Source organism: Lutra lutra, chromosome 16, assembly GCF_902655055.1.
Source record: "Lutra lutra chromosome 16, mLutLut1.2, whole genome shotgun sequence".
Classification (NCBI taxonomy): domain Eukaryota; kingdom Metazoa; phylum Chordata; class Mammalia; order Carnivora; family Mustelidae; genus Lutra; species Lutra lutra.
Genome location: NC_062293.1, coordinates 41,972,622 through 41,992,374, shown reverse-complemented (window position 1 = coordinate 41,992,374; position 19,753 = coordinate 41,972,622). Strand labels below are relative to the sequence as shown.

At 53.5% G+C, this 19,753-nt stretch overlaps 1 protein-coding gene across 8 annotated transcripts in view; it reads right to left on the bottom strand.

Moving 5' to 3' along the window:
- Positions 1–11,824: 11,824 nt before the first annotated feature.
- The window catches only part of KSR1 (kinase suppressor of ras 1), a 146,952-nt gene continuing 139,023 nt past the window's right edge, over positions 11,825–19,753 (bottom strand). For 4 of the 8 annotated variants that reach the window (XM_047709058.1, XM_047709059.1, XM_047709062.1 and 1 more), the window contains 3 exons: positions 19,401–19,534; positions 16,611–16,691; positions 11,825–14,785 (listed from right to left, as the gene is read on the bottom strand). In XM_047709058.1, coding sequence (XP_047565014.1) covers positions 14,707–14,785; positions 16,611–16,691; positions 19,401–19,534 — 294 coding nt within the window. In that variant the 3' untranslated portion in view covers positions 11,825–14,706. Of the gene's footprint in view, positions 15,996–16,610; positions 16,692–19,400; positions 19,535–19,753 lie in introns of all 8 variants that reach the window. The other 4 variants (XM_047709060.1, XM_047709061.1, XM_047709063.1 and 1 more) reach the window with 3 other exon arrangements.

Here is a 19,753-nt window from a genome sequence, read left to right as displayed (position 1 = left end):
CTCGATGGAGATGGGGCTGGGGAGGAGCCAGGAGCAAGAGGAAGTAGTTCTAGAGAAAAAGAGAGAGTAGGGTGTTGAGGGAGGGCTGGGGGTATGACCCAGGGATAAGGAAGTAGACACTTCCCAACCCAGTGACCTTTTCCCCTCTTTTCTCCTTCTGGGCTCCACCCCTGAGATAGAATTATGTTTGGTTCATATAGATTCAAAGAGCCTGACCCCACAGGCTCAACATCAGGTTTCTGGATGACACCGTCTGTAAGTGTGTAGCTGTGTCCCTGGAGTGGGCTTGCTCCCAGGGCCCAGAAAACAGTGGGGCGGTGTGATGGGCATCACCTGTGTGTGGGGTGGTGGTGGGAAGGCCCGCTCTTACCTGTTTACACACAGAGAAACTGAGGCTCAGTGTCTAAAGGACATGCCCACGGTCACCCAGGTCACTGGTAGCAACCTACACCGTAGGACACTTGGGTTCTCAAAAAAAGCATTTCTCCCTTTCAAAATTCTGTTCCTCGTATGAAGACCCAATTGTGTGGAAACAAATGTTTTCCAACTAGAAAACACGGTAATGGGAATTGTTCTCCAAGAGGAGAGTGCTGCCCTGAGACTTTCAGATCCCCTAAGGATGGATCTCCTTCTTCTCTTCTCCCCTGTCCCTTTTTTCCCTGGGCTTTAGAATGAGGAGAGGGGAAGTCTCAGACATGATAGAACATGTCAAGTGACCTGGGGTCAGGGGGGACATATGAAATAAACAGCATCGAAGTGGCTTCAGCATCTAGTTAAGGGAGGTGACAGGATGGGCTGTGTCAAGGGAGCGGCGACAAGCAACCTACCTGAAATCAAGGTGGGGGGGGGGGGTCCCTGCAGTGTGCTGGGGAGAGAGCCTATGGCCAGGCCAAGCAAGAGGAGAAGGGAAAGGTCTTCCAGGCACCGAGTGGGGAGGAGTTGTCCCGGAGCCATTCACAGCTCTGCACCTGCCTTCCACCTTGCGCCTTGCCTAGATGCCCCCGAATTTGCAAAGACTGATGTCTCTGAGAGGCCCCCCTAGACTGAGACCACGGGTCCCCTCAGCCCACCCTCCACCCCCACTATATCTGGATCAATCAGAATTCGACCGAATTTAAGGGGCAGACAGTAGTCGGAGCAGAAAGGAGGGAAAAGAAAGGAAGGGAAGGTGTTTGGAGTCCTCTCAGGGACGCCGTGGACCCTGGGACAATTTCACTAGGGATCATCGCACAGGGAACAACTGTAACTCTCGTCCGTGCAGACTGGAATGTAAACTAAGATAACTTTGGACAAGTGTTTGCTGGACGATCATAAAGTCAAATATCTACCTCTCCTCTGTCCCGGTTAGTCTCCTCCTGATATTTATGGCAAAGAAGTGAAAACACACAACGGCTTTCCTCACCCTCGCCCCAAACCGGAAACAACACAAATGTACACTGACTCGGAAGAGAAAAAACACATTGTGGACCAGCTCTCAGCAACAAAAGGGAGCCACAGATCCAGGAAACAATCTCACTGAACCCCGGGGCTGAGTGGAAGAAACCAGGTGCACTGGGACCATTCCATTTCCATCAAGTTCAGAGACAGGTCAGAAAAGCAATGACCCGGGGATAGCACTGACTGGGAGGAACATGGAGGAATCTTCCGGGTGCTGGAAGCCTTCTGGAACTTGGGATGGATAGTTTACAGAGGTAAAAAGCTCCGATGCAGGGCTCGATCCCAGGACCCCGGGATCACGACCGGAGCCGAAGGCAGACACTTAACTGACTGACCCAGGTGCTCCCTGCCCAGGCATTTCAAGGGGGAAGCATAGACATGGTGTGTGGAGAACAGCCTCGCCAGCAGGCCTCCTACAGCCACAGGGAAGTGCCTTCTCCAGCTCGGGCTTTTCCCCTTAGGCTCTTCTCAGTGAAGTCTCAATGGCTCAAATGGGCTCTCCTGGCAGGGTTCCACAGGGGGCAAATGAAAGGCCACCAGGCTTCCTTGGAGTGACTCTGGGACATCCTGGTGGTGATCTCCACCCGGACCCTGGGTCTGACCTTTCTCCACAGGGGGTGCTGAGTCACTCCTCCCCAGAGCAGGAATCAAAACTGAGCACTAATTTAGAAGGAATGGGGGAGACGGGGGAAGGCTTATCTTGGAAGCGGAAGGGGAAGGGGACAGGGACCCGTTCGTGAGGCAGGGTCACGATGGTGGCAGGACAGGGTTGCAAGCTTCCCCTGGCTTGGCTCCCTTCCCACCTCTGCCCCCAGCTTAACACTCAGGGACAGATCCCAGGTCTCAGGCTGATAAAATGGAATTGAAACTTCTCAGAACTCAGGAAACTCCTCCTACTGGAATCCACTGCTTTCCAGGAAAAGGAGGGGAGAACTACACCACAACAGGGACTCTCCTGGGAGATCTGAATCCAATCCCCCCAGCACTGGGGTAAGGTGGGAACCTGGAGCATAGCCATACTCAAATTTTGGTGAGCCGGGAATGTCTCCCAGGGCCTGGGATTGGGTAGTTTGGAGGTGAGTCTGTATATCTGCATTTCCAATAGGCACCTCATGCAGATCTGGGTTTTGCGGGACCCACATTACAAACCTGGGGGGCATGTTAAAGGAAAAGAATACCGGGGCGCCTGGGTGGCTCAGTCAGTTAAGCATCTGCCTTTGGCTCCAGTCTTGATCCCAGAGTTCCAGGATTGAGTCCCGTGTCTGGCTCCCCTGTGTCTGGGTGGAAAGCCTGCTTCTTCTCCCTCTCCCTCTGCCCCACTCGTTGCTCTCTCTCTCTCCCTCTCTCAAATAAATAAATTAAAAAATCTAAAAAAAAAAAAAAAGAATACTTAACTAAAACAGATGACCAAATAAACACACTGTAGGGCCCAGCCCACAAGCCTGCACGAGCGATGGGCCCTGTGGTCAGAGCCTCTTATGCTAATAACGGTGGGTCCACCGCTGAGCCCAGAGGATGTCAGGGGAAGGTGGAACTCCGTTGAAGAAGTACAGACGAGCACTTCCTTTACAAGCATTTACTGAGCTCCTGTGGCACGCCCAGCAGTACGCTTGGCTCTGGCGGCCATAGACCAAGAGGACATCGTGCCTTCCCTCCAGTGGCTCGCAAGTCATCAGGGTTGGTGGGGATGGAAGTTATGAAATGCACTAATGGGCTATAAAGGAAGTGAGTTCAGCGTTCAGTGGGGATGCAGCAGCTGAGCGAGGCTGGGCAGGTTACTGGAACTCCATGAGCCTCGGTTTCCTCGTCTGTAAGATGGAGCCCATCACGGGCCTTATTTCAGTAGGTTGTTGTGAGGGCTAAGGGAGATAGTGCTTGGAAGGCACTGAGGTCCACGCCTGGCACAGAGCAGCCACGCCCCGGATTAGATCTATTTGTTTGCAATTCCTACCTGTGGGTGGGGAGGGCACATGGCCCCTGGGCTGAGTCTTGAAGGAGTGGTGATGTCCCTTCCCTGGACGGCAGGGATAAGGAGTGAAAAAAAGCCTGCCACAACCTTGGAGTCAAGCACATTCAAAGTCACTCAGTGGGGAACCCATGTGAGCAGCCATGTAGCCCCAGATGTACAAAAGCTAGTGTCCTATCCGTTAATTAGCCAGACACACCTCTGCCTTTAGTCCTTGCATGACTAGCCTGGGACTAGTCTTCCCAATTTCCTCTAAATGAACTTCTATGCATTTATTTTACAAGCAAGCTTCGGGGCACCTGGGTGGCTCAGTGGGTTAAGCCTCTGCTTTCGGCTCAGGTTGTGATCCCCGGGTCCAGGGATCGAACCCTGCGTCCCACTCTCTGCTCAGCAGGGACCCTGCTTCCCCCGCCTCTCTGTCTGCCTCTCTGCCTACTTGTGATCTCTCTCTCCCTCTGTCAAATAATTAAATAAAATTAAAAAAAAAAAAAAAAAGCAAACTTCAGGGGCGCCTGGGTGGCTTAGACAGTTAAGCGTCTGCCTTCGGCTCAGGTCATGATCCCGGGGTCCTGGGATTGAGCCCCACATTGGGCTCCCTGCTCAGCGGGGAGTCTGCTTCCCCCTCTCTCTCTGCCCCTTGCCCCCCCCATGTTCTCTCTCTCTCTCCCAAATAAAATATTTTAAAAAATTAATTTAAAAAATAAATAAAAGCAAACTTCATGTCATCACCATAAATGAAAACCACCACCATCTCCATAAATAAAAACTCCTGGTGGGCAAAATGGGTGAAGGTGGTCATGCAAATTTGGGGGGGAGCACGTTCAAACCACTGCAGTTAACAAACACCCCAAACATCATAAGTTCTATAAAAATAACTTTTTTTTTTTTTATTAATTCCTGGCACTATAATACTTTCCTACTTTTTTTTGGCTACACACTCTTTGCTTCTTTGTGTGAAGATTTGATGCATTTTCCATAAAAGAAGTAGAAAGGTCATTCTGTCTTTCCAATGACCTGCTTCTTGAACTCAACTGTGTATGCACCCTGGGGACCAGGCAACATGGGACACATTCCTTTGGGATGCACTTCTGGTCCTGAATCTTTGTATCTGGACCCAGGTGAGTTGGCACAATGGGTGGGAAGAGGGTTCCAGAAACCATTCCTAAACTGGGACGGTTGGGAATAACTGAATTATCCATGGAAATGGCTGTGAACCACATGAATATATCCCACTAAACCTAGAAGAAACATGCCCAGCTCAACAACTCTCTTAGTCCGCTCCCCAAAACACATACGGCCTCAATACTACCTAACTCAAGAAGCCATATGACAGAGAGGACGTCTGGGGGAAGGAGGCAGTAGTGTTCATCAGTTCATTCATGGGGCACTTGGCTGGCCCAGTTGGTTGGGCCGAAGGTGTCTGCCTTCAGCCGAGGTCATGATCTCGGGGGTCCTGGGATCGAACCCCCTGTCGGGTTCTCTGCTCGGTGGGAAGCCTGCTTCTCCCTTTGCCTTTCCCTCTGCCCCTCTTCTCCTCCCCCTCCCCTTGCTTGTATTCTTTCACTCTCTCAAATAAATAAGATCCTAAAAAAATACCAAAAACAGTTCATTTAATACATCTTAGCTCTTCCAGATATTATGAACACCTTGTGGCCATGAAAACCCATTGCCTATGCAGTGAAGCATCCTGAAGTTCAAGCTTCTTGGCGACCTCTGGGTTCTGTTCCTAAACCTGCGGGGAAGACAGATGATAGCCAGGCTGGTAGCCTTGCCACAGGGAGATGAAACCAGCTTTGGCTATAGCTCCTGGCCCCAGCCCAGCCCTTTCCCTTCCCTGCTCCCTCTGCCTCCTTCCTTCCCTACTCTGCTTTTAGGAGCTAAGCCCCTAAAAGACCAGGAACACTCCCCAGGAAAGGAAGCAGTGTCTATGGACACCAGCATGCTGTCTGCCTGGCAGGGAGCCGAGGAGTTTACATGGTCACCTCTGCTCCAGCTGGCAGGCCCGGACCTGCTGAATCATCGAGGAATCTACGAATCGAAGAAGTGCCTCACTCCACACATGTCACAAGCAGCCAAACCCAGATAGAAACCAGGTCAGCCTGGCTCGTAGGTCTGGGTGCCGCCCCCAGCCGCCCCAGCAACCCCTCCCTTCATTTTGGGCCCAGGTGAGGAGATGGCTTGAGCAGCCAACCCCCATCTGCTGACCCACTGAGCCTTGATGTCCCTCCCCACCCCACCCCCGGGCTGCTTCACCTAGTGGGTGACCTACGGCTGCAGGACATGACACAGAAACTTAGTAGCTACAGACAATGACAACATTTATCTGGCCCACAAAGCTGAACTCCAGCAGGGCTGGGTCGGGAGAGCTCAGCTCTGCCCGAGAGTGGGAATGAAGTTGTGTCTGTCAATAACCTAGCCGCAGAGCGCCATTTCCACCACATTCTACGGGTCGAGGCAACAACCCCTGAGTCCCACCCAGGTTCAGGGAGTGGGGAGATGGCAAGCAGCAAGATTCTGGAAGAGCTTGGGGGCCAGAAATGTTCAGAAGATATAATAATGACCACAGTCCATAAACGAGGGCTGGGCCCCTCCTGGGCACTGGGGTACAGGGAGGACTAGAGAGGCACAGAGAAGGGAGCACTCAGATGATTTTTAAGGAAACACTTGTATAGTGTTGATTATATGCTAAGCATTATGCTGGGTACCTCACATTTAATCCTCCATCAGCTTTATGAAGTAGGCGCAATTAGTGAGGTCTGTTCTATGTGGGAAGGAATGAAGGCACAGAGAGGTGAAGCAACTTGCCCAAGGTCACACAGCTAGAAAGTATCACAGCTGGGATTCAGCCTGGGCAGTGCAGCAATGAAGCCTGGGCCACTAACCGCTGTTCCACCCTGCTTCACTTTTCAGATGCCTTTTCCTAGGATGGGCTTTCCTTCATGGGACCCAGAATCTGTTGTGGGGACACGGGCCCACGGGCCTCTCATTTTGTGCTCCCAGGGGAGAGGAGAGCTCTAGAACCTATCTACTGGTTTCATTTTTTAAGACTTGTTTGAGAGAGAGAGAGAGCAAGCAAGTGTGGGAGCGGGGAGAGGGAGAGAATCTCAAACAGACTTCTTGCTGAGCATGGAGCCCAACACGGGGCTAAACCCAGGACCCCGAGATCATGACCCCAGCCAAAATCAAGTTGTCCCACCCAACCGACTGAGCCACCCGGGTGCCTCTCCTGGTTTCATTTTTGATCAGGATTTTTTGCGCCTGGGCAGTAGGAAGCCCAGAGCATGAGCCGCCGCTTTGGGTCTTATTGGCACCCTCTTGCCCCGGGCTTATTCCAGAGGGGCGGCAGGGAATGGGAGTGTGGAGACTGCTCTGCTGAACAGGAAGGAACAATGGATCCATTCTCTTTTGTATCTGGGGACACAGAACGTGATGTGGAATGAAGTGGTATTTCCCACACAGTGGAACATCATTTATAGGGGGACCCCAGCTGTCGAAGCAAGAGCCAGACACTTTTGAGAATCAGCCAGACTTGCCTTCAAATCCAAGCTTCCTCCTTTGCTGGTTGTGACCCTGAGCAGGACTGTGTCTCCTTGGTGGCCCTCAGTTACTCCTGTGGATGGGGGTAACGCTTGATTCGTAATCTTTGCCTGCTATGGAAGGAGAGGACACATGCCACATGACAGGAACCCAGTGATGTTCTCTGGCTTTGCCCCAGCCTCCCAATGTGTGTCCAGACCTGCACCCCACACCGCAAATCTCTGACCCCAAATCTTCACCTCTCTTGTTCCTAGACACTCTATTTCTAGTAATATGGCCTCACACAATTTTATTATTTTTGGCAGCCCTGTCACTCAAGGGTTCTCACCAACTAAAATCCTACAGCTCTTTCCAGATGTAACAGCTGCCACTCAGCCTCCTGCAGCAACCATCGTAATGCACCCGGTGCAGACAGTGATGGTGGTTGTGCTCCAGAAAAGGGCAAACTCCAGGCTCCTTCCTCCATGACTCAGGCTTTCCTTCTACAGTCATGGAAGGCTCGTCCAATCCACCCAACAAAGGTGGGACGGGGTAAGATTCATAAGCCAGGCCCCCTACACTGACCATCCTCCTCCCTGTGCCCAGGGGGAAGGATAGTTCCTTCTCAGTTCCTACTTTGTGAGAAGGGGAACGAGCTTGTGTGGGTACTCCTCCAGTGCTGCTCTGCCTCCCAGACTCGAAATTTAGTGAAATGACTGACAATCTTTTTATTTTTTATTTAAAGGTGGGATGGGGGTGGGAGAAGGAAAGCCAAGAGCGCCCTGGGCCAGCCCCATACACAAACATCGAAGCCATCTGACCTCCTGCGGGCGTCCACTTGGACTGGAGAGGAGTCCTGGCTGGGGTGGATGCGGGAGGCTCCCCTGCCGAGGGACAGGCCTGGTGTTCTGGGAAGTGGGGGTGCAGAACCGACAGATGAAGGGCAGCCACTGCACTGAGCATTCACTGGGAGCTAAGAACCTCAAGGCTTCATTTACTGGGTCTTCCCAGTAAGTACGACAGGTGGCAAGATCCTATGTTCTCTGCCCCCAAGGGTACCGATGTTTTGGGAGGTGCGGATACTTGTGCTGGGTCCCACAGCCAGCAGTGGGGTGGGGGGAGTGGAGTCCTGCTCAGCGTCCCCAGATGTCCAGTCGCCCTTTCCCAGAGCGCTAGAAGCCCGAGTTCTAGAAGCTGGGAACGGGGCCCCAATGAAAGACTGCACCTGCCACCTAAATGCCCTTTGCCCCACAAATTACCCTTCAGTGTCTGTCTCTGGCCTCATTTGTAAGCCTGGGATGGTACTAGTTACCTTCCAGGTAGAGCAGGAGAAAGATTAAAGGAGTTAGTCATGTGCAGTGCTCAGAACAGGGCCTGGTGCCGAACACCTGCTCAGGGACAGTTGTGGACAGGCGCCATGGACTTTTGGACCAGAGGGACAATAGAGGCTTTGTGTGTGGTCACGGGACTACCCTCACCAATCCCCTCCCATTCCAGGCAGGTCTGGGGAGAAACAGAGAGGGCCTGACTTTTCCTTCCCAGAATTAATCCACACAGGAGACCTTGTTCCCACTGAAAGCTTCCATTCTAAGGGCTAGAGCACAAAAGATCTTTCAAGATTACTCCTCTTCTGATGGCTTGTGATAATAATGGCCCCCCAAAACTCATGCTTCCTGGTGTCCATGTGGCTCCCAATGTGACTCTGCTCTTCCTTCCATCAAGAGATGGAGTCACGGGGTGCCTGGGTGGCTCCATCAGTGGGGTGTCTGCCTTCAACCCAGGTCATGGTCCCAGAGTCCTGGGATCGAGTCCCGCACCGGGCACCCTGCTCAGCGGGGAGTCTGCTTCTCCCTCTGCCCCTACCCCTTGCTGTGCTCTCGCTCTCTCTCTCAAAATAAGTACGTAAAATCTTAAAAAAAAAAAAAAAAAAAAGGCGCGATGGAGTCTCCCTTCCTGCTCCTTGCTGTAGCTAGCAGAATGCAGAAATGACATTGGGCAACTTCTAGGGTTGGGCCTTAAGATACCACACAGTTAAATGGCTAAAATGATAATGTCAGGCTCCCACCAACGACCCTGGGGTCTTGGGGAGGGGGGCTGTGGTTTACAGTGAGTCAGAGCACGTCCCCAGAGCCCACTGTGTGTAGCAGCAGGGAGAAGGCTGAGTGTGTGGCATCCCCCCACGCTGGACATCGTGGCGCTCGCCGGTCCTCTGCCCCACCTGCCTCCTGCCAGCAGCCAGAGCTGGGCCAGAATGTGTAAATGTTGTGTCTGCAAACTGGTTTTGTCTGTCCTATGCACAGAATTTAAAAAAAAAAAAAAAAAAGCAAGCCAACTTTTGGAAATTGGGGAAGTTCACATAAAAAGCCTGACTTCTAGCTCCTCTTAAAGATAAACCCATGAGAAGAATGACAAACAGAAAGGAAGGTCTGACAACACCGGGCTCTCTCGCTCCCAGGAGGCAACAAGTCCGCAGAGCTGGGAAGCCACTGTCGCAGAAAGCACACTCTCTGGTTCCCCACAACCCTCACCACCCTCCCGAGAGCAAGCATGAACAAGCATGAATTCCCGGTGGGCCTCGGCCCCAGGTCACATTCTCCTCCCCAGGCAGGCTGCTCTCGAGCCTCCCCTGTCATAGGCTGCCTGCCGCGCCCTCTTTTCTCCTGCAAACCCCTTGGTACTTGGCCCTTAGAGCATGTTTTAGCTACTCTCCTCAACCACTGCTTTCAACTGGCCCCTTGGGGCTTCTGGCACAGGACGGGGTTCCCTTTTGGGGTCACGCACGCTTTCTGAGGGTCTCGCTGAAGACACAAAGCTCCTGTCCAAATTTTGAGATAGGCACTCCGGAAGACTGGATTATACTTGCATTCTTTTCCAGGTAGCAGTAGGGGGTGGGAAAGAGAGCTCATTCTTCCAATTACAAAGTCTCCTCCAAGGATACAACTTAAAACTTAATTCCCAAGGACCCAGAGGCACTGCCACCTTCTGTCATTCTGGCAGCTGGCGGTACCCCTCTGCCCTCCTCCATACACGAGCCTCTAGTGCCAGCCAGCGCTGCCCCTAACCCCCACTATGTCCCAGGGAAGTCCTCTCTCTCTTGTGCCCAAACCCAGAACCCTTCGAGGCCTGCTTGACTGGAATAGCATACAAAAATCCGCTTTCAGGGTACAAAGGTAAATACTGTTAGATACTGAACGATGTGCCAAAGAGCCACTGTGTGCAAATGCTCCCTCCCCCTTTCCCAGTCAACCAGGGCTCTTAAAGGGACTCTCACCAGAGCCTCACTGCCCTGGCTAACCTCTACCCTCACCCCTCCGAGGCCCTAGGGAAACAGATTTCCATTGCTTTTATTTTGCACTTCCTCAAAAAATAAAAATGGCCTATCAAGAAAGAAAAAGAAACCTAGCAGCTGGGTGTCTTCTCAAAAATCACTAGGGAAAGCATGCTGGGTATGGCAGTTATAAAAAAGCACCCTCCCCAAGTCTCCGTAACTGGGGACCCTCCCTCAGTTTTACCACTAAGTCCTCAAGAATGAGGTCACATTTTTAGTTTTCCTAGTCTGCATCCTTACATTCATTTCCTCAGCAAGGTGTGTTGCTGGGCAACATCCCTCTGCCTATGCGGACCTTACCCGGACGCTCCTGAGCTTGACCCTCCCCTGATCCTCAGCCACAGACTCACCTTTTCCGTGACTGACTCTACCAGCAGGAAAGCAGACATTTAGGGAGTTAACCGGGATGCTCACCTCTCCCCCCACATCCAATCAAAGCTCAGGTCACCAACTCTTTGCTTCTAGTTCCGCCCCGCTCCAGTCCCTCCTAGGTATCTAAGACAAATATAATTAGGACCCTCTCCTGCTCAAGAATCTTCCATGGCTCCCCAGGGCTGCTGTGTTTAAGCCTTAACTCCTTGGCTTAGCACCTGCAGGATCCTCTCCGGCCCCAACCTAACCGCCCCCTCCCCCACCAGTTCCATTGTACAACAGCTTGAATACTCATGATTTCCCCAAGCACACCATGTGTTCCCAGACCTCTGAGCCTTTGCATAAGCTGTTCCTCCAGGGGACAATGCCTTGCTCTTGTTTCTTTGCACCAGGCGTATTACTCACCGTCCAAGTCAGCTCCAAGGCCACTTCCTCCACGAAGCCTGCCAGGCAGACTGCGGGACCCCTTCGTTGGGCCACTCAGGGGCTCATAGCCGAAGGCAAGGGCACCACCACCTTTTTACATGTTCCAGTGCTTAGTGCCTCCTTCAGAGCACAGATGTTCAGTGAATGTCCAACTGGTCAGTTCCTCAACTTTTGCGGAGAGGAAGTTCTGGAGTCAAAGACTTGGGCCGCGTCCTGGACTAACCACCTTCCAGCTGTGTCCTCTTGGGTATTTTAACCTCGCATGCCCCAGTTTCCTTGGCGGAAACATCATAATTCCTGCCTCATGGTGTGCTTGTGACGGATACACTGAGGTGGGGGACGGTGGATAGAAAGCCCTCCCTGGCTGAGGAGGGGCTTGCGAGTGTCAGCTCCCCTTCTCCTCCATCTGTACTGCCTACTTCAACCTTCAAAGCCTCTCTACAGGACTGGCAAGGAGAAACTCCGAGAAGTAAGAATCAGATAAATGAGCACTCCACTCCCCACCCCGACAGCTTCCATGAGGCGAAGACAACTCTAGCCCGGGTCTGGGTCTGCTCATGAGCTGTTAGTGCTGGAGGCTGGATGACCATTCTCTTGTCCATCTGATGCTGTTCTGTGTCCACTCCTCCGTCTGACTTCCAGGTCCACGGACGCCTTCTCTGGAAGGAGCTCCTAGAGGGGATCCGATTCCCCAGCCCCGTTCCTGTTCCCTCATGCCATCCATCCGAGCAGCTCCCCATGCACATCTGGAACTGACCCAAGGAGACACAAGCCCCAGACACCTTGGTACAATTTTATTCACCAACTCCAGACACCCAGGCTAGGCCTGGCACAAAGGATGTGTTCCTGCCAGTGGCAAAAAAACTGATACAGTGCGTTCATTAATACTAACCATTTTAATTTAAATTAATAGCATTTCTGGAAGACAAATGCAGTTGATAGAAAATATAAAAACTTTTACTGTACAAATTTTACATCACATTCAAAAAAGCAAGTGTGTGCCTGTGGCCACGGAAGACGCTGGTTTTACACACACACATGAATGAAATCCGGGCTAACACTGTAGCATCACACGAGCTCCCAAAACGGCTTCACATTTATGTCTCCACCCAGCCCCCTAATCAACACGGAACAATAGCAATGCAGGCTTACAGGGCACATGGCTGCTCCCTGTGATGACAAGGAGAATGCCATGAGAGGACAGGATTCCAGCACTCTGCACTGATCTGGTGACACAGAGAGGTCAACGTTGCTACACTGCCCACAACCAATGGGGAACTTGGTAGGATTGAAGACCTCGAGTTGAATGGAGAGCCAGCGGCTGCGGCTCTGGGGGTTAAAGGCAGCAGGGACATGGGCCCTAGGGTTTTGGAGGGGATGCCTGGGACTGGAGGTGTGCTGCGAAGGACCAAAGCTTGGGCTCCATTCTCAGGCCCCAGCGGGGACCTCTACAGCCCCCAGAGCTCTCACTGGGGAGGCTGTCCCAGCTTCTGCCATCCCCTTCACAGTCGGCTGTGAGCACTGAATTCACAGTATCTGGCCGTCCTTCATGTGTCTCCACGGCAGATGGGAGAGCACACAGAAGGGCAAGCGTGTCTTCCCAACCTCAATTCACAGTCACTTTGAGAGGGAGTAGGGGACCAAGTTTCTCTTAAATGTCAGGCAGCGCAGAGGCTAAGCCAAGAGCTGGCCGGCTGTCCAGGGTCCTGAAGATGCAGGGGCTGTCCTCCACACCTTCAGCTCCCCCTCAGGGTTCTTGGCAGTGTTAGTTCCTTAAGGGCAGGGACTGTCACTGCTCCCATCGCAGCGTCCCCTGCACTTGGGCAAGACACCGTGGGTGTTCGATGAAAGCTTCTTGAACTGACCTGCAGGCGTGACACTCATCGGGGAGGCCAAGGGGTGAGGGATGAAGCAAAGAGCCCCAAAGAAGATGGAAGACCCACCAGGAGCTGAAGCCACCGGGCTTACAGCTCTCGTCTTGCCCACACCCTCACTGGGAGAGGTTAAGGAGCTCAGGTCTGGGGTGCCGATGGGCAGCGGGAGCCTGGATACCTCGCCCTGCTGCACAGCTGTGCTCTCCAGGCGTGGGTCAGCCAAGGGGCGTCGGACCTGGAGTCAGGAAGGCAGCCCCACCACTTCTGGTCAGTGGCCTGCTTCATATGACCTTTTGGCCAGACTCAGAGAAGGCTCTGAAGATTGGGAGCTCTGCTAGGTAGGTCTAAATGAAAGGGATGGGAGGGCCACATGTCTCCCCGCACCCCCCCAATCTTGGCTCAGAGCATGGACACATGGTCTGGGTCTGAATCCAACTACATCTCCAGCCTCATCACCCTTGGTCGGTTCTGGTTTGAGGCCTACCATGGCCTAACACCCACTGAAGGCTTCTTTGTCATCTGGAACTGTTCTCTTGAGGTGACAGCTTCTAATGAAGATAGGCAGAATATGTTCATTTCACGGACTTTCCCCAGTCAAGCCCCTCCTTCTGGTGCAAATATACACACGTAGATGTCCTGACTTGGTTCAGGGGAGGCTCTGAGGACTGGTGGACTGAGTGGGTCTGCATGAACAGTGTGGAGGGGCACAGGCCTCCCGTCTTAGCTAAGGGCTCAGAATAAGGACAGTGGAAGAGTCAGGAGTGGCTCCGGGCCTTCAACAGGACTGGAGGAGAAGAGGTGGGCAATTCCAGAACCCTGGCATGACTAATGGGGTTTCTGAAGAGCCAGGTCACCCTGTGGCTGGGAGGGTGAGCTCAGGAACCCGCTGCCTGCCACTTCTCCTTCCTGCTCCCCTTTTTGTTCTCCTGGGTACAAGCCCTCATGGTACACGCAGCTGCAGGGCTGGGCCTTAGCTCTGGGGTCAAATCTCAGCCAGGACTGGGATGTGTCTAAAAAGCTGAAGCCCTGAGTACCATCTCCTTGGGGTCTTCCTGGAAGCTGTGTGAGAGAGTTTTCTACAGGTGCTGGAAATCCTGGCCAACAGCCCCTGGATCAATCCAGACATTATCTGGGTTTAATCTGTCTTGACTTTTCCAGCAGGGACAGGCTGGATAATTGGGGTCAAAAGGGAACCCAAGCCCTCTGGGAACTCCTGACCCTCAAAATCCCACTTGGCCTCTGGTTTCCTCTGCCAGAAGAAAAAGGGACAGTGTCCCTTTGTTAGGATAGGGGGAGAACCAAAGGGGGCCAAAGCAGAGTCCAGGTCAAACCTTGTGGTCCCCATCCGACCCCAGGAACAGCCACAAGGATGGTGCTTTTCTTCCTTTTCCTCACCGCCGCCATGGTCCTCCAGAGGGGAAGGCCTCTCCCACCATCCAGGCCAGTGGTGCCAGTGTGCCTCTGCGGCCACCGTTTATTATTACCTATTGTGAAGCATTGAGTTCACGGCCCAGAAACATCCATGTAAACTTTCGCTGCCTGTCGGGGCAGGTCTGGTTGGTGGTGATATCACTTGAAGAAGAAACAGCAGGTGTGGCTCTAACGCCGGCCGGATGTTTCCTTGGATGGACGGGTCGGAGTCAAGGACTCACACTCCTGGTCTGCACCACTTAGGAGGGTGGACTGACGTTTCGAAGAGTGTTTTCGTTTGTGGCATGGTGGTTGTTTGGATGCTTTAGAAACACATTTAAGAAGAAAAGAAATCGGCAGAAAAACCACACGGCTGGCTACATCTTTGGATTACTGGACTCCAGGACACCCAAGCCAAACCTTTCAAACCGGGGTACAACTTTGCTGCTGTTAATGCTGCAAAGAGGAACAAAAACATGGGTTACGGCCCCACTGGCCTTGATCGGAAGTAGGATGTTAGCCAAGGAGCGGGCCTGTTTCACAAGCTCCACAGAGGACCTGCCCCCAGCGAGAAGCAAGCCTTAGCAGAGCTGCTCCTGGTCAGACTTGGTCTCGGGGCTAAGACTTGGTCACATACCCTCCCGGGGGGCAGGGGCTTCTCAGTCTCGGAGTGCCTGGCACCTGGCCTGCTCTCACTGCCATGGCCTCGACTGAGCTACTGTCTCACTTGTGGCCCAGGAGAGCTCTGCTCCGAGAGCAACTGGGGGAAGAAAGAAACCGGACCCCAGGTACCGAGAGAGCGGCCTCACACAATCCTTTCAGAAATGGTCCCCAAACATTGGGGGGCAATGTAGAAATGCAGACTCTTAGAGTCCGCCTCCAGAGACCTGGACTCAGTTTGGGGGAACCCCAGGAACCTGCATCTGGGAAGCAGCCCAGTGACTGCGTGTAGCCTCTCAGCCACCCTCTTGATGAACGCTCACTGAGGTCTGGTACTTTCTGTCTGTGGGGATCGGCAGCAGAAACTTTGCTCTCATCAGTGCAACTGTTTGGCAACAGGCAGGCCCCCTTTGTTTTTAAGACCACTTTCCAGAGGGCACCGCTGGGGACAAAGCCCTTCCCAGCCAGTGTCTTTCACAGCAATGGGACCCAATGCCCCCAGATGGGACTGGCCTTGGGCAGCTCTGAAATCATCCCACTCCTTGCCGGACAAGACCTTGCAGGTTAACAGCCAAGCAAAAGCCCTCCCCTGCACTGTGGACCCAGCCAGGTCCCGGGGTCAGGGGCAGTCGACCTCACGGAGGTGTTAGTGGGGAGACAGGACCGCCCAAACACACCGGCGCCACCCCACAGAGGCAGAGTTAGAGGATAAAATCCTGGACAGGGGAGGCAGCTCTGCTGGGCGGGGTGGGGGGGGCTGTTAGGGGGTCCTCGTGGATGGCAGTTATTCTGGGACACACGGGCCATGGAGAGGGGGAGGACGCTGGTTTTAAAAAACAAACAAAGCAAAAGAAGAAGTCTCGGGAGAGAGGCCTGGAGCGGCAGAGATCGCATCCCCTGGGTTAGTGCGCGCACGTCAGTTGGCGCTTGAGCGGAAGTCACGGTGCCGAGTGTCGATTAGGAGGAGGAAAGCCCCAGGTGCATGCAAGGCAGCCAGGCCTACAACCTACGGGGAGAGAGAGAAGAGAGGAGTACAGAGTCAGAAGCCGAGCCCATGGAGCGGCAGAGGCCTGGCCGGGGCAGAGGGCAGGGGACTCACTTTCCCCGCAGAGAGGGAGAAAGGCGTCCCCGCTCCATCCCAGGCTTGGCAGCACAGAGGGCTCAGAAGGGACCCGGCACAGAGCACCTGTCCCATGCTCCCCGGGACAGTCACAGGATGTTTAGACAGAGGTTGGCCGATGGACCCGTGGCCCCTCAGCCCTTGACTATCAAACCAGACTTCCTGAAAGTTCACTCCTGCTTACTGTGTTCCCTTCTTTAAGCTCTGGTTGAAGGGTGCCCTGGCCTTGGACCAAGGCTCCCGAGTTCGCTTCCACCCTGGGACAAGCCGACATCCGCCACAGTGGGTGGACGGAGATCCTGCCACGTGCTGTGGGCCTCCTCTCAGCCCTGCGAGACACACACAAGCCTGTAGGACCCTTGTGGGGGGCCATTTTGCCTACGGGAACATCACTTTGGCTTAGGGGAACAGAACAGAGGAAACTGGGGAAGCGGATGCAGACAGAGAACAGGAAGCAGGGTGCAAACAGGCAGAGAATGAGCAGAATAACAGAAGACACACTATTCCTCCAGAGCCGGACAGGAGTTCTGAAAGTCCAGGCGACCGTCACGCCCTTTCCCGTAGTAGCGGCTCCGCCAGCGACTGGGGGTGCCCGGCGACCGTGTGGCCAAGTGCGGGAAGAGCGCCGTCCCGCGGGTGACGGAGTCGGGCGCCGGAAGCAGACAGGTGGAGGGAGATGATGGAGTGGGAAGAGGACAGCACAGGCCAGCATGTCCACCACCCCCCCAAAAATAAAAAAGCAACAAGACAGATGGGAAAGAAAAGAGAAAATGAGAATTAGAGGCGGAACGTGTTGAAGTAGAAATCATGAACAGGAAGGAAGCGGTGAGAGGCTCATTCAGGTAGGCTGGCATTTTCCCCCTTAGCAGCTAACACAGATGGCTTTGGGCAGGGGACACCACCCAACTGTGGCTTTGTCTTCCACCTGTGAAATGAGAAGCTGGGGCTCTACAGTCTTTAGGGAATCTGGAATCATCTCCTGAATGCTAGACCCGCCCAGTGCAGCCTTCTCTTCTGTCGATGACCAAACTTGGGCCCAGGATGTTAAACAAGCTGCCCTGAGTCCAGGGGAACCCCACTCTCCTCATCTCTACCAAGATAGCTCCTGCTGGAAAGCCAGTTCCAACGGCCCCTCTTCTGGAGAACCCTTCCTCAAGCTCCCTAGGTGGGCAGAGTGGGCAATGAGTGTGGCTGAGCACCCCACGAAGGCTGTTCTTTGGCACAACACTTAGCATGTTGGCATCATTCCCTCATCCATTCACTGATTATACTGCAAGCTCCCGGCTGGCCGAGGCTTGGCCTTGGCCTTCTGTCTCCTCAGGGGTGTGGCAGGTACTCAGCAATGGCTGGGAAGTACCCACACCTCCAGTGGCAACATTCTGTTGTCCCCCATTTGCACTAGACTCTGACCCATCTTCAGAGCAAAATATGGACACTAACGTGGCATTCTAAGAGAAAGGGTTCCCAACCTCAAACTGTCATTCCTCTAGGCCGTCCCTGCACATGGCCTAAGTCAGCGGTTTACCACGTTTCTTCAGTGAGTTCTCTTACCGGCATCCCCTGGTCGGGTGACTCATGCTGGGCTCCCCCCTTGCCTATAGCTTCAAACCCAGTTTGGTTTGTTTTCAAGATGGGCCAGCCAACCGTACCTAAGCCAAATCCAGCCACAAAAAGATGGATCGTCTTAAAGGTGAAAAACAAAACAAAACAGAAAAAACCAAGAACATATGATAGAGATCATATGAGTCACAAGCCTAAAATATTTACTAACTGGCCCTTTCTAGACTAGGATGGATGCTGTTGCCACCACACACCTGGGCAGCAGGTAGGAAATCCAGGAGCAGCTTCTCAGGGGTCAGTGATGGGATGGCAGGTGCCCCAGCAGCCACCTTGGGGGTGTGGACAGGTTCCTGCCCTTGCAACTAGGAAGAGCAGCTCCACTTTTTCTGGTTTATATATGGGGAGTCTGGGGGAGATCGCACTTTTAGAAAGTGCCCTTTGCCTTAAAAAAGCTTAAAACCATTCCTATCGTTCAGGGGTCTTTTCACATATGGACTGCTCAACACATTTCTGCACAATACACAAACTAAGAATGGTTTTTGCCTTTCTAAATGGGTTGGGGGGAATCAAAAGAAGATTTCATAATATGTGTAAGTTGCATGAGAGACTCCTGGGTGGCTCAGTCGGTTAAGCGCCTGCCTTCAGCTCAGGTCACGACCACAGGGTTCCGGGATCGAGTGCCAATGGGGAGTCTGCTCAGTGGGGTGTCTGCTTCTCCCTCTCCCTCTGCTGCTCCCCCTACTTGTGTGCCCCCCCTCTCGGTCAAATGAAATAAAAATCTTAAAAAAAGAAAGTTGCATGAAATTCCAGTTGCCGCATCCATAAATAAAGCTTTCTTAGCGCCCAGCCAGCCCCCTGGTTTATGTGCTGTCCCTGGTTACTCCTGCATCAAATGGCAGAGCTGAGTCCTTGCCATAGAGACCGTGCTCAGGACTGTGACAGCCTCGCGCGGCTGCTGGCCACACTACAAATCCTAGGGATGGGAGCTGTGGCTCCAATTTCCCTTCGTGCCTGCAAAGTCTAACACACTCCCCACGCTACGAGGCCACGCCCCGATCCGGCCCCAGCCTACTTTTTAAAGCTGTGGAAACTGAGGCCTAGAATGACGGACTTCCTCGGATTCCCACAAAGGGTTTGCAGCAGGGCAGAGGCCCACTTCTGAGGGTCAGGCAGAGCCAGAGCCAGAGGGACAGAGCGAAAGGGGAATGAGGCAGAATGGATAGGAGGAGCAAAGGCCACCTGGTGCCAAGGGGGCACGAAGGACTGTGTGATTAAACAGAAGGGGGGTGGCCTTCCCGCCTCAAAGTGGCACAGAAACTCGGGCCATGTGGTCCCCAACCCAGGTGGCTGGTCTGGGGGGCTCCAAAGCCATCTCGAGTCTACATCCTTTTAAGTCAGAGCAGCTCTGCTGATGTTGGTGTTGCTCTAATACCCACACTGCTCTGGCCTCCAACGGGCCCTGTCTGGCCCCTTCTGAGGCAGATTCCTCTCGTCCGGGCCTGTCTGGGCCCAGCATCAGCACTGCTCTGGTAACAGGGATATGCAGGTTTTCACAGAAAAGGACTAGAGACGCTCGTGTCTCAAAAGGAGTCTCTGAAATAAACAAGATCCTAGTATCACTTGGGCAAGGGGGTGATCTGGTTTGTGTATTCCCCAGATCTAAGTCTTAGACAGCGTGGACCCTTTAAGATACCAGGAGAGGCTGCGAAGGCCCACCGAGGGGCTACTTACTCAGCAGACTTCCAGAAGTGGCCGGGGTGGGAGAGCCGCCGGTTCAACTTGGGCAGCTTCTCCAGCATGTCCATGAGCAGGGGGAAGCTGGGCCTCTCCTGCAGGTCGAAAGCCCAGCAGGCAGACAGGATCTCCTGTGAACAGAGCCGGCAGGGGTGGGGGTGACAGCTGGTGGGGAGGGAGAGGAGGGCGCAGCTCGGGTACTCTGCATAGGGTCCCTTTGATGCTCTTGAGACCCCGCCTCCATGTGGTGGTCCCCCAACATCCTGCCCATGTTAAGAAGATTGGCCATGAATCTCAGAAGAGCTCTCAAGCTTTCCAGGGGAAAACAAAGTGCACGAGCTTGTCTCCCC